At 41.5% G+C, this 14,834-nt stretch overlaps 1 protein-coding gene across 1 annotated transcript; it reads right to left on the reverse strand.

Annotated features, from left to right (window-relative positions):
* Positions 1–960: 960 nt before the first annotated feature.
* Positions 961–9,303, reverse strand: LOC139309236 (vomeronasal type-2 receptor 26-like; the record flags this gene model as incomplete). The annotated part of the gene is made up of 3 exons (XM_070933298.1): positions 9,160–9,303; positions 1,965–2,091; positions 961–1,841 (listed from the first exon to the last, which is right to left on the reverse strand). Coding segments are annotated over exons 1-3 (1,152 nt in total), but the record flags the coding sequence as incomplete, so codon positions are not given.
* Positions 9,304–14,834: the final 5,531 nt, after the last annotated feature.

The raw sequence follows: 14,834 nt of genomic DNA on the forward strand, positions 1-14,834 counted from the left end.
AGCTATCTACAGAATCAGGACTTAAAGCTTAAGGAACAAAATATGGTATTTTATTTGATGCCCATAATATCCAAAATTTGAGGTAATGTTCTGTCCCCAGTGAAATGGAAGTTCCACCCCTTGCAACAAAGGCCTGTCTACTCACCCTTTATTTTGTTTTGTTTTGTTCAATTTCACCATCATTTGAGACTACAGTTGAAGTGTAGTTTTCTAGTATGGTGATGTCCCAAAGGTGCTTTTTTCAAGAGGTAACTGGACTGTTTTGTTTTTCTTTGAAGACATTTCACTTCTCATCCAAGAAGCTTCTTCAGCTCTGACTGGATGGTGGGGAATGGAAGGATTTAAACTCCTTGCAGACATCTGGTCATTTGCATCCTTTTAGAGCAGGAGTGTCAAACTCGTGTCGTCACAGTGGCAACATATGACGTATCGAGACTTTTTTCCCCTTCACTAAACCAGGTGGGAGCAGGGCCAGCACTTGACGCATCCGGCCCACAGGCCACGAGTTTGACACCCCTGTTTTAGAGAGTCATTGAGGCCACTTGGAGTTTGATCTGTGTCCTCGGGATCACCTAAGTAGAGCAAATGGATGTGGAGCCTTCTTGGAACTGCTGAGAGGACTGTGTTGAGGACTGGAGATAGATGATGTCATATCCCTCCCCCTCACCCCAATCTGGGAAGTCTTGGCTCCTCTGAAGATGCATTATGTTAATATAACTATTTCATTTCTTATCTTGTCGTTCACTAGTTTCATCACAATTTATATTATTAATTAATTTGTTTACACTTTGATAATTATCTTAAATTAGTCTAACATTTTTTGTATGTTTATTTCTTTTGATTTTAAATAATCTTAATTGTCAAAACAAGCATACAAACTCAATAATAACTGCAATAAATAATTAAGTGTTATGAGCTTAAGAAACTACTTCATGATCAGATACCGACTTTTATCATTAAATGTTCCTTAGTATTTAGATCTGGTCTCAGGATGATAATGTAGCACTTGGGGAAGAAGATGCAGCCCAGCAGGCCAGCCCCAGAAGCCAAGATGGAGAAAACCTGCACGGCCACCATGGATTTCCCTTTGGTGCTCAAGTAGGTGGGCAGGAAGGAGATCCATACGCTGCAGAAGACCAGCATGCTGAAAGTGATCAGTTTGGCTTCGTTGAAGGCCCCAGGCAGGTTCCTGGCCAGGAAAGCCACTGTGAAGCAAATGGCAGCAAGGAAACCCATGTAGCAGAGAACCACATAAAACATGGTCACAGAGCCTTCATTGCACTGAAGGATGATCACTCCTGATTGGGAGTGCAGGTCAAAATCAGGAAACGGAGGAGAGACTCCCAGCCAGATTGCACAAATTACAATTTCTCCAGCAGAACCAGAAAGGATGATGGAGTTGGCCAAGCTCTTCCCCAACCATCTCCTCACCCTGTTCCCTGGTTTCGTGGCCAGGAAGGCCAGCACTACCATGATTGTTTTGGCTAACACACAAGACACAGCTACTGAGAAGATGATGCTGAACATTGTTTGTCGGAGAAGGCAGGTGGCTTTCCTTGGTCGGCCAATGAAGAAAAAGGAGGACAAGAAGCAAAGCAAGAGGGAAACCAGGAGGATGAAGGACAGGTCCCGGTTGTTAGCTTTGACAATGGGAGTTTCTAGGTATTTAACAAATATGACTAAAACAAGGCCTGTTGTTAGAAACAAGAGTACAGCAAAGGAGATCAGGATGATGCCCAGAAGTTCTTCATAGGACAGGAAGGTTATTCTTTTGGGGATACATTGGATTCTGTCCTCAGTGGAATATTTGTCATCTGGGCACCTGGTGCATTTTTCAGTATCTGAGAAAATAGTAAGTAATATTATTTCTATAGTCCCTCTTTTCACATTCCAAGAAAGACTTTCTTTAGATGACAGCTGATACTGGGAGACAGGAAAGCCAGAGTTTCTCTGGTGTCACTCACCTTCCTGTGTGGAAATGGTCCCCTCCGGACAAGGAATACAATCATAGCAGCAAATTGGTTCTTCTTTCCGAGCCCGTTTTACAAATCCAGGGTGACACTTGTCCACACATTGGGACTGAGGCAGAGACTAAGCAGAAAAACAAAATTCATTCAAAAATATCTGCCATTTTTCTATTTATTAGATTGATTGATTAAAATAAAATGAAACTTAAGAAAGAAACTTCTGAGCAGTAGATTGTCAGGTTTCGATGTCATCTCAAATAAATTGCATTCCCAGACAATTAATCTTTGCTGAAATATTCCATTTATTGAGAACAACAATCTGATACCGACTCTGCGTAGCCGATACTAAGCCTTTGACCCCCAAAACTTTCCCTTTCCATTCCCCAATTCTCATCTTCTTATTGGCCATCTTCCAAGTCAATCTTCCAGCCTCCAACCCCAGGAATGTCCCCCTCCCATCCCATCTCCTCGGAGACATTATCTGCAGAGAAAATAAGTAGGTGAAAAGTCAAGCCTCTTCTCCATCTCTTTATGGCAGCATTTGAATGCTGACATAGATCAGAAAAACATAAAATATTGCAAAGCCACTCCCCTTTGAAAATAATCCAATTTTTTGTTCCAGTTAAGATATAAAGAAAAAATTCTTCACCAACTAGGGCTGTCAACCTCAAATGAGGTATTATTTAGTTATATCAGTACATTTATATTTTCAATTCATACAGCTGCCATTCTGGTGAAATAAGATTAAACATTACTGCCTAGTTTCTAGAACTATAGTGAGGATGAGTGGGGATGAAATCATGAGAACATGTCACTTAAAAAGGGTGAGCCAGGCATGTTTCTGTGCAGCACATGGGACATGAGTATGAACCCTGTGTGGGAAAGAGATATTTCTAAGGCCAAGTGAGCAGGGATGGGTTGTACAAATATTTACTACCGGTTATGTGGGTGTGGCTTATTTTGTGGGCATGGCTTGCTGGTCATGTGACACTGGGTGTGGCTTGATGGTCATGTGACACTGGGTGGGTGTGGCCAACTCAATGTCACTCACATCAATGGGTGCCTCGCTTGGCCCCTCCCCTCCCAGCCATTCCTTGTCACACCCAGCCTCAACGTATCTATAATTCTGTAAAAATGTTGTTCACCTTTTTCCAAATTTATTATCTACATACTATAGATGTACTTTCATGGGCCACTGAAAGGAGGAAATGGCTCCCATGCTTTACCCAAGAGTGTGATAGGCAACAGGCTTTTAAGGGGCTGCCGGAAAGAAGGGGGGGGCAATGTATTTTCCAAAGCACCAGAAGGAAAAACAAGAAGCAATGGATGAAAACTGAACAAAGAGAGAAGCAACCTAAAACTAAGGAGAAACTTCCTGGCAGTGAGAACCAATATAGGTGCGGAAATAGTTCAGTCATAATTTCACATATAAAATAGCCATTCGTGCATATCGTTCAAAACAGTCATTAGTATTATGGCTGATGTTTGACAACAAGCCTAAAAGTCAAAGATCACAAGAGTGCTTCTTTCTCTGTATGTATACAAAGCATCACATACCAGGAATAGCATATTAAGATGGACTTATGCAACCTGATGTACAAAATAAACACACACATATTTATGCTCTGGACTATAGACATTGAATGCATGTAAATCCCTGAAAAATATGTGGTAGCCCTGAGCAAAAGAAAGACATTAAAATCACTCTAGGTGTAGGGACAGTGTAAAATATTAACACATGATAAATAATGGAACAATTAAAAATATTAGCACAGAGGTTTTTTTTTCTCTCTCTCTCTCTCCCTTCCTCTTTCTTTCTCTTCTATCTCTCTCTCCTTCCCCCTTTCTTTCTTTTTCTTTGTCTTTCTCTTTCTTTCTTTCTTTCTTTCTTTCTTTCTTTCTTTCTTTCTTTCTTTCTTTCTTTCTTTCTTTCTTTCTTTCTTTCTTTCTTGTCTCTCTCTCCCTTCCTTCCTCTTTCTTTCTTTTTCTTTCTTTCTCTGTCTCATCTCTCTATCTCCTTTCCTCTTTCTCTTTCTTTCACTCTTTCTGTCTCTTTCTTTGTTTCTTTCTTTCTTTCTTTCTTTTTCTTTCTTTCTCTTTCTTTGTCTCTCTCTTTCTTTCATCTCTCTCTCTCTCTCTCTCTCTCTCTCTCTCTCTCTCTCACACACACACACACACACACACACACCTGGTCTGAGCACAAAGTATCTGTTGTTACAGAAGTTCTCATTTCTCTCTATAATACACCTGATACTAATTGATACCCTATCTCTCAACTACATAAAGCCTATGCATGTTTAATTGGCAATAAGGCTACTCCTTTTCAGTGGGATTTACTCCTAATAGATACAAATGATTGCAGGCAGACAGCTAGCTCCGTTGTTTAATAGGCTGTAAGTAAAATTTCTACATTAACAAAATTTATACCTAAAGAACAGAATATAGGAGCAAAAAAATCACAGCAATTGTCTGAGCTATGCTTTTCTTCCTTAAATGGAAGTACTACCCATTTTAACCAGACATTAAGACTCCTTAGTTTGGAATACCTGCACTGAACCTTGACAGTAGTTGGTTTCCTTACAAACTAGCTCAACTTTGTTTCCTTTGCTTTCGTTACACACTGCCAGCTTTGGACCAAGAGCTCCGTTTTTAGGGAAAGAGAGTGTACTGGGGGAGGTGGCTTTGGAAATAAAAGGGCAGCAAGGGAAAAGGGGAAAGGCGCGCTCTGGATTCCAGACTCCAAGCCTTCCCTGAGCCGGGAAGCCTTCTTTGTTCTCATTCTTCCCAATTCCTTCCTTTCCCACTCCCGGATCCTTCTTCCCCCCCTTTTCCCCCACTCGCTTCCTTTTGCTTGAAACTCCTTTCAGGGTGGGAAGGAAAACCAAATAAAAACAGAAAGGAGGCAAGGACAGAAAATGGTGCATGGCTGCAAAACAGGAGGAGGGCATTTTTCAGCCGCTTTCTGGGACTGAAAAGATGAGGGGACCCAATGAAGCAGCAACCAGCCAGGACTAAGATGACCCCCACTCCCACCCCAAACCATCCCACACCGCCTTCTTTTTCTCTCCCCGCCTCCGCTCTTCTCTCTCCTGGGAAAATGGTGGCCAATCTTTTTTTTTTAAAAAAAGGGCCTGCTGCTGAGCAGAGAAAGAAGTAGCTGGGAAGGAAGTTGCTACGGAGTTAAAACAATGAAAAAATTGCCTTCCCCTGTTCCTACCATCCCTCTTTTTCTCCCCTCCAGTTTCTTTTAGCTTTGGCTCTGGTGCTGAAAGAGAAGAATTCTCTTTTGTTTGTGAAGTCCTCCTCCATTTTTTCCTACCCAGCTGGAGAAAGACAGGAGAGGGCTGCTGCTGCTCCTATCAGGCCCAGCACAACAGCTACATGCAACACTGGCGGTTTTGGGAGGCGCTGGCCGGCAGGGAGATGGGAGCTGGCCCAGCAACCTTTGTAGCCATGCAGCTGCAAAGCTTGCTGAGATCCCCCCCATCCCCTACCCCACCTGCCACCCCAAATTGCATCCCACTGCGAGACGTGGATTTTACCAGAGAGTGACAGCTCCAGGTCATCTCTCAGCCGTTGCATGCAGGAAAACACTTTTCCACAGTAAAGAAAAACTTCTTGCGACTGCAAGGCAATTAACTTCTCACACTCAAGAGAAATTTTTCTTTACTTTGCAAGGTTTTTCCCTGCACACAACAGTTGAGAGACAACCTTGGGCTGCCAGTCTGTGCTCTGCCAGGCAAGCATCAGAGCAAGGGATCTGCTGGCTTCCTGTAATCTGCAGTTTACTTGAGAGCACCATGTTCACGAGTAAACTTCCTCACAAGTAAACTGCAGAATAGAGGCAGCCAGCAGCTCGCAGGCAGTGAAAGAAACCATCGCCTCCTGCCTCTGTGCATCGAGGAGGCTGAGCAGCAGAGGGAAGAGCACAGGACCAGAGGTGCAGGAAGTGGCTGCCAGCAATGCCTTCAGGTGAACATGTTGTGGGTGGGGAGGCTCGACCCCCCCCCACTTAGGAGCCTCAATTTATTTGTGAGCACCATTGGCCTTTCTCCCTTCCTCTCCTGGCCAATATTGCTCACGAGTAAACTTCAGATAGGATCTCCCATGTGCTTCCCTCACAGGCCAGACCAGCTGGGGAAAATGCAAAGGAAGAACTCCGGTGCCATGATCTCCCGCATGCTCCCCTCCCTCCCCACGTGCATCGGTCCACCACTCACTGCTGATATCACCCCTCCACCAACTCTCCCTCCCCTGCCCACCCACTGGCCAATGCCCTTCGGCCTTACCTTTGCCAGCAGCGGTGAGCAGAAGTACGTGGCTAGATTCTGCAAGTAGTGGTTGGGCAGAGAGGGTGGGGACCGTTTCAGGTGTGTGGCCAGCCAGAGGTCACTACCTGTTTGGGGAACCACACCAAATTTCCACTAACAGTTCTCCCAAACCGGTACAAACTGATAGCAACCAACCTCTGCAAGTCACGTATTTAAGACAAGGTCCTTTCCATTGAAGAATTACAGTTTTGTTGTTCATCACTACTTGTTTGCAACTCTTTCATCCCCCAAGAACCATAGCACTCCAGGACCCCCTGTCCTCCACTGCCTCCCAAAATTAGAACTATCTGAGCCTGCTCTTTCAGGGACCCTAACACCAACCATACAAAGAGAAAAATTGCCAATATTTTCAACCACCTTGTTGAGCAACTTTAGCCGTAAAAGAGCATCTTGGTCGATAATAAGCCTCTGTCTTTCAAAACTCCCCAGTTGCTCTTGGATGGGATCCTCCTTGGAGAAAAATAACCAACTTATGATATTCAGATCTGCTGCTACATTTCCACTTTGATCCAAGTACAGTTTCTCCCAGGAAAAATTGCAAAACTCATTCTTCTCCAGAAAGGGATGGAACTAGAATTGAAACATCCAGGAATTTTGAAAGCAACTTGAAACATCCTAAAAGGAGGAGCAATTTTAAAGCTGAGCTACTGAATAAGAGAAATTCAGTCCCCTCTTTGCTATTTGCCTAAATAGCAATAACACTGGGACTTATATACCACTTCACAGTGCTATTGCAGCCCTCTCTAAATGGTTTATAGAATCAGCATATTGCCCCCAACAATCTGGGTACCCATTTTAACAACCTGGGAAGGATGGAAGGCTGAGTCAACCTTGAGCTGGTCAGGATCGAACTCCTGGAAATGAGTAGTGAGTTACGGGTAGGGTGAGGGTGAGGGTGAGGGTTAGGGTAAATGCCATGGCTAAATGCAAAGACTGAGTACCCATCAGTCTGAAAAGCTTTAATTTGATTCCTGCAGTGAGGAGGGATTATACTAAATGCTCCCAGGTTTAGCTGACAGTTATGAGTATAAAATTCTATCATGCTAATTACAAACCCATAAGTACAGGAAATTATTTACAATTTATACATTTTAAACAATTTTATAATAGCAGTGTTTAATATAAAAATATAATTGTCCCAGTGCCTGCTCTTTGGAACATAATCTTGTGAACTAAATCTGGCCTCATCTTAACCGAACCTTTGGTGTTTGAAAGAACAAAGAAGTTTAGTTTAGTTTAGTTTTCTTTAGTTTATTGAATTTATATACTGCCCTACTCCCGAAGGACTCAGGTTCCACCACATCAACTGGATTTTTTTTTAAATATTAACTAGATTTGGGCCCCATACCTGCCATGGCTCTAGCCTTGCAGCCCCCAATCTCTCTTTCTTCTCCATTTTTTTCCTCATAGATATTGAGGAATATGCAACATTCAAGACATGGGCCAGAGTCTTAACAACACTATAAAAACGATGGTCATTTTTTATCTGAATTCTATTCTTTTTCTCTTGCATGTCCAGTGGTGCTATCTGGGTGCATCGTCTCCGGCCCTTGACAGAGAGGACGTGCTTTGAAAAAGGACATTGAAAAGACTGGTCTTCAAATTTGGAATCCTGAAAAAGATTGGGTTGAAAGGCATCATCATTTGGCCGTTTTCTTTCCTGAAAAGGAAAGTTCCAAATGCTATGGATATATTTGAAATGTGTATCCCTTTTCATTGTCAATTTCTGCAGAATTGTGATGATCCAGACTTTCCCTTCAATGGGTCCTGGCAAACCTTCAATTGCTAAATGGATGTGGCGAACTCTATCCACAAGGGAAGCAAATTCTATGAAGTGAACAAAGACATTGACTTTTCTCCACTTAGAGATGGCATTTCTGAGAGGTTCTGTAGGTCTAGTCTTTGAGAATTGTTGTGAGATAACCACACAAATTCCATTTCTGACAAGCATAGGAGTGAACGTTCTCATGAAATTCTCTCCCTCCTCTGTGTCTGGTGCAAAGAGACCAATCAAAGTCCATCTGAAATGGAGGAGGAGTTGGACAATTCCTGGATACTGGATCCCATTTTTTGGAAGCATCTGATGGAAAAAAGGCATTTGACTTTTATCACTCTGAGCCTCTGAAACAATTCCATAACTGATCTGAAGAAGCAATGAAGAATGGTGTATTATGGTTAGATCAGATCAAGTCCAATATGTAAGCTTTTAACACATCCAGTGTTAACAAACATATTGGAGTACTCCAGCAGTCACCAACTGGTTGTCCACGGACCACTGGTGGTCTGTGAGAAAATGTTGCTGATCTGCAGAAAAATTATTTGCATTTTTTATGCACTAAATACGATTTATCTTTTGAAAAAAAATCATATTAGTGGTCCATGAGATTTAAAATAATGAATTTGGTAGTCCCTGAGTTCAGAAAAGTTGCTGACCCCTGGAATAATCTATTGTTATTAACCCTTAAGCCATATCAGGATAAAGAATACAAAATGCAGAATACTAGGAAGATCGAATATAATTATTTGTCTAATCTGGGGTCTGAGATACTGCTCTTTCTCTTTTCTAATAAAATTGACATTCAGATAATAGACATGTTATGTCTTCTATCTCTAGATCACTGCAAATGCAACTCAGTTCATTTTAGAGATTTGCTTAAATATTCCATATTTAACATTGTGTCCAGCTACTCAAGTCTTGCTCGAGTAAATATTTAGGCCTCCTGTGGATCCCAATCCCTAGCCATGACAAAGGCCATGGTGAAAAGCAGCTCATGATTTCCATAGAAAAGATATGATTGAATCTATTACCTACCCATCACTAGCCTGCTTATTTTATCAGATAGAGAAGCACACAAACACACCTGTGGGACTTTGTAGGGGCCTACTAATGTTGACATCTGAATGGAGATGTCATCAAGAGATCCAGCAAAAACAGCCATCAGGTTGTCCTTCTTTCCACAGCTGTAGTTGGGAACATTGGCTTCTCCAGTAGATAGAATGTCCATCAAGGCATCTGAAGTCCCAAGGGTGCTCAAATAATTGTCATGGATGTTGTAGCCTATTGTGAGATTGTACAAAAGCTGTGAATTCTTGTTGACTTGTTGAATGGCAAAAATGAAGCGTAGGATTTTTGCTGGGTAAATAATTGAACTACTGTAAAAAAATGTTCATGATAGCATCATCTCTAACAACAACAACAAAATTCAGTCTTAAGCCAAAAGTGTCCAACTTAAGAATATAATTATAGTCACCCATCACTGTTTAATTATAGTCACCCAACACTGTTATGAGTGTTGAGAAGGTGGGATGGATATTTAATATATAAAATATATCATTATTTGTAATAGTGCTCATTTTTAATTTGTCATTCAATCATTAATATAGAATCATCAGCAAAGAGGACTTATATATGATCTAGAAAAGCAATTCTAAAAACAAGCCATCCTCTATTCCATACCAGGGCCAGGCATTGAATATCAATGAATGGTTATAAAAATAGGGAAATGGATGGAGCAGAGGCAACTACAAACTTTGCAATAGGCTAGTTGTGATTAACTCAGGATTATATGGGAGGGGAAAATAATTTGGACTTGGGGGGGCAGGGTTGTTCCGTCTTTGGACTTTGGGTCTCTTAAAATAAGACATAAGAGAGAATCCATGGAAATCTAAATGATTCAAGAAATTAAACAGGTCCTGCAATATAGGAGTAACTGAGAGAAAAAAAGAAGAGTGTTAGGACTGCAAATGGAAGGAAGGCAACTCCATCACACTGAATGACTTACGAGGGAGCTTCAGTATAAGGAGCTGTGTTGAAAGACAGCATTATTTCAGATATTACTGTGGCAAAGGAGACAATACTAATGAGGTGGTCTCCTGGCCTGTAATAGCTCCGTAGGTTTTTTCCCTCATGTTCCTCCAAACTCAGCAGGCACTTCATTCTCAGCTTCCCAGAGACTGGCTGGGACATCAGCAGCAGCAGAAGCAGAAGGAGGAGGCCCATAATTCATGGGGCTGAATCAATCCCCTTCCTATTTCTAAGGAAGAACAAGAGAGTTCGAAGAATTCAAAGCACTGTCACAAGTTGAAAATGAGATTAACTTTCTTGACTGAGAGAGAGATAAACAGAACTGTACCTGGAAAGGAGAAAAAGGAAAGTACATTCAAGAAGCACAGTCTCTGAATGTCCCAAAATTTGTGCCACACAGAGTGTGATCTGAGACATTTATCCTTTTCTGATGCAAGATCCCTTTCAAGTTGTTTCAGTCTGATGTTTACATCAAAGGCGATCACTGGAGAAATATCAGGAGAGATCACACAGATCAGGATTTTAATAATTACTATAAGAAGCAACATCTCCTCTGGGGATCATGAACTACCTCTGGGCCTCCATGTGCGGAGGAGAAGCTGGAGAAAAGCATAGTGAAAAATCATAGATATACCCCTAGAGGGCACTGGTTTGAAATGGTTGTGGTCCTTCCTTTCTGGACATGTCTAGAAAGTGATGCTAAAGAAAGATATTTCAACACCCAGGAAATTGGGTGTTTTCCTTCAATGTACTCTCTTTTCCCCAGAGACTCCTGGGGAAGGTCACCCAGAACTATAGAGTTTAGTTACACCTTAGTGTCATACATGGAAGCCATCTTTTACATTTGGGCCTTCCGGCCTGCCACTGTTCTGTCCCCGTCCCACACACGCACCCCCACAGACGGCCTGGAGTTAATAAGCCACACGACAATCAGAGACAGAAAATCAGAAAGAGAATGAAAGAGAGAGAAAGAGAGAGAAAGAGAGAAAGAAAGAGACAGAGAGAATGAGAGAGAGAATGAAAAAGAGAGAGAATGAGAAAGAGTTCTAGTGAGAGAGAGAAAGACAGGGGAAGAGACATGACAAAGACATAGCCCACTCTGGAGAAGAAAGAGGAACAAATTTCCAAATGGAGACCAGATCCCAGAAACTCAAGAACGCAGGTAAGTAGAGGTATGGATGAGGTGCTCAACCTGTTTTCTATTAACATCAATGGTCTGAATGCTCCCATTAAGAGGAAAAAGGTCTGGGCTAAACTTCAAAAAGATAATTATGATATTATATGTTTACAGGAGGCCCACATAAGGAAAGACCACTCTAAGATTTTAATTTATCCTAAACTGGGGAAGTTGTATGTATCCTTGGCCGACCAGAAGAAAAGGGGAGTTGTTGTTTACGATCGGAGAGGCCTGGTGAAAGATCAAGTATATGCAGATACAGACGGTAGGATACTGATGTTAGAGATTAGTATTGGCCAAAAAATAGTATTGTTAGTAAATATATATGCCCCTAATGTTAACCAAATGGGTTTCTTTAAAGATTTGTATAAGAAAATTAATGAATTAAATTACAAGCATAGTAGGTGACTCCAACGCGATTGCTGATACTTCAATTGATTATGATCCAGGAAAGGGCTCTCCTAAATATAAAAAAGGGCATAGGAAGGTACTCCCTAAAACATGGGATAACCTAAAAACAGAAATAGGGTTAAGAGACGTCTGGCGAGACTTCCATCCTATGCAAAAGCACTTTACATATTTCTCCCCCAGGCACAGATCGTGGTCTAGGATAGATATGGTCTGGTCAACATCAGGTCTGAAAGAAGACATAAATTTGGTTGAAATAGGGAAGAATATATGGGCAGACCACCACCCCCTGGTAATAAAATGGAAGGGGTCCACTAGAAGAGCGAGATGGTCTATGAGGGCTGAGATCATGAAAGACGAGGGATTTATAAATATGATTTAAAAAGAATTAGATCATTTTTTTACCGAAAACAAGAGAGAAGATACTTCCCTTCAAAATATTTGGGATACTGTTAAAACAGTAGTTAGGGGATTGGTAATAAAATATACAGCTACCAAATGGAGAAAGGAGAAGGCCAAACGGATTGAGTTAATGGCTGAATTGGAGAAAGCTGAAGGAGAGCTGCATTTAGATCTGCATAATAATTTGATTAAGGAGAAAATTGACTTGATTAGGCATGAGTTATCTATCCTAGACCAAAACGATTTGGTGAATAAAATCCGGAAATGTCGACAAAATCAATTTGAGCATGCTAACAAGCCGGGCTGGTGGTTGTCATATAGATTAAGAAAAGAGGCAGAATCTAGAAAGATTGAATTTTTACAGGACTCTATGGGAAATTTGGTAGGTACTACAGAGCAAAAAGCAAAGCTTGCCCAAGATTTTTATACCTCCTTATATAGCCAAGAAATCTATCAGGAAGATAAACTCAAGAATTATCTCCAGAATCTACAATTGGAGTTGATTCTGGATCACTGTAAAGAAATTTTAAATGCAGAAATTACATTCTTTGGGGAAATAGCAGTAGCTATCAAGAAACAAGCCAATGGCAAAACTCTGGGAGCGGATGGGATTCCTAGTGAATTTTATAAAGGAGTCTTTGACTCACTTAGTTTGCATATTAAAGATCTATTTAATGAGGGTTTACTATACTCTAAAATACCCCAGTCCTGGACGGAAGCCTACATTTCCCTAATCCCGAAACCCGAAACAGATAAAACTCTGATCCAGAACTATAGACCAATCTCGCTCCTGAATGTGGATTATAAGATTTTTGCGACAATACTAGTTGAGAGACTCCGGGTGTTCCTGTCCCGATTTATCCACCAAGACCAGAATGGTTTCCTGCCTCATAGGCACCTAAGAGGTAACGTAAGGGAGGTATTGAATGCCTTAGAATACTATGAGACACACTCTGATAAACCAATGGTAATGATTTTTCTGGATGCCCAAAAGGCTTTTGACAGAGTCAGCTGGAATTTTATAATACAACTATTGGAAGTGATGGGTTTTGGGCCTCAATTTACAAGGGCAGTTCAAGCCATCTATTCTAAACAGTCGGCAAGGTTACTGTTTAATGGATCACTATCAGATGAGATACAGATTTATAAAGGTACCAGACAAGGATGTCCTCTTTCACTGCTGCTATTTATTTTAACACTTGAACCACTTCTTAAGACGATCAGGCAGGATTCGGAAATTAAGGGCTTAAAAGTTAAGGGGGAAGAAAACAAACTCCAAGCATTCGCCGACGATTTGGTTTTCATATTAGAAGATCCCCTTAATACGGGACCAAAATTACTTATGAAATTAGATGAATACGGGGAGGTAGCGGGATTAAAAATCAATAAGGATAAAGCCAAAATGTTAACAAAAAAATTGTCAGGTGCCCAAAAGGAACAGATCCAAAGTATTATGGGGATTAATTGTGTCAAAAAACTTAAATATTTAGGTATTTGGCTTACAAATAGATGTTCTTCTATCAAAGAGCTCAATTATTCTAAATTATTAATAGACACAGCGAATGAAGTGGAGAGATGGCGGTATATTCAGATCTCATTTTTGGGTAGAATTGCCACGATAAAAGCCCATGTTTTACCAAAATGGATCTTTTTATTTCAAACGGCTCCTGCAAGATTGGATAAAATTTTTTTTAGGAAATTAGACCAAATTCTAAGTAAATTTATTTGGCAGAGTAAAAAACCCTGTATAAAAAGAAAACTGCTGCAAGAGCACAAAACAAGGGGCGGCTTGGGGCTCCCTATGTGGGAGCTTTATTACCAAGCTTCATCCCTGGTTTGGATAAAAGATTGGGTGATCCTCTCAAGAAAGCGCATTTTAGCAATGGAAGGATATGATTTGCAGCAGGGATGGCATTCCTTCTTGTGGTCTCAGAAAGACAAACAATCCAAATATTTTACGAATCATTATATTAGAGGAATTTTATTAAGGGTTTGGGAAGTGGTGAAGAAGCAAGTTTACACACAGATTCCTAAATGGGTGTCTCCGTTAGAGGCAGTGACCCTTCCCACTGTGCACAACACAAAGAGGAACTGGGTTTATAATAATAATAATAATAATAATAATAATAATTTTATTTCTATACCGCCCTTCTCCCGAAGGACTCAGGGCGGTGTACAGCCTATTTAAAAACACAAACAAAACAATGATATAAAATTTAAAATAATTAAATAAATGGCTCAAATTTAAAACCCCAATAAATTTAAATACCCCAATTTAAAACTATTGTATTGATAGTCCGGCCTGGCGGAACAACAGGGTCTTCAATGCGCAGCGAAACACCCGGAGGTCAGATATCTTACGAATTTCCGGGGGCAGTTCATTCCACAGGGCTGGGGCTCCCACAGAGAAGGCCCTCCCCCTGGGCGTCGCCAGCCGACATAACTTGGCTGACGGCACCCTGAGGAGACCCTCTCTGTGGGAACGAACTGGTCGGTGGGAGGCTATTGGTGGCAGAAGACGGTCTCGGAGGTACCCGGGTCCTATGCCATGGAGCGCTTTAAAGGTGGTAACCAACACCTTGAATCGCACCCGGAAGACCACCGGGAGCCAGTGCAGCTCGCGCAGGAGGGGTGTCACATGGGCATAACGGGTTGCACCCATAACCACCCGCGCGGCCGCATTCTGGACCAGTTGGAGCTTCCGAGTGCTCTTCAAGGGGAGCCCCATGTAGAGAGCATTACAA

Source organism: Pituophis catenifer, unplaced genomic scaffold, assembly GCF_029215685.1.
Source record: "Pituophis catenifer annectens isolate HBS135680 unplaced genomic scaffold, rPitCat1.0.hap2 SCAF_2, whole genome shotgun sequence".
In the NCBI taxonomy this organism is placed as follows: Eukaryota; Metazoa; Chordata; class Lepidosauria; order Squamata; family Colubridae; genus Pituophis; species Pituophis catenifer.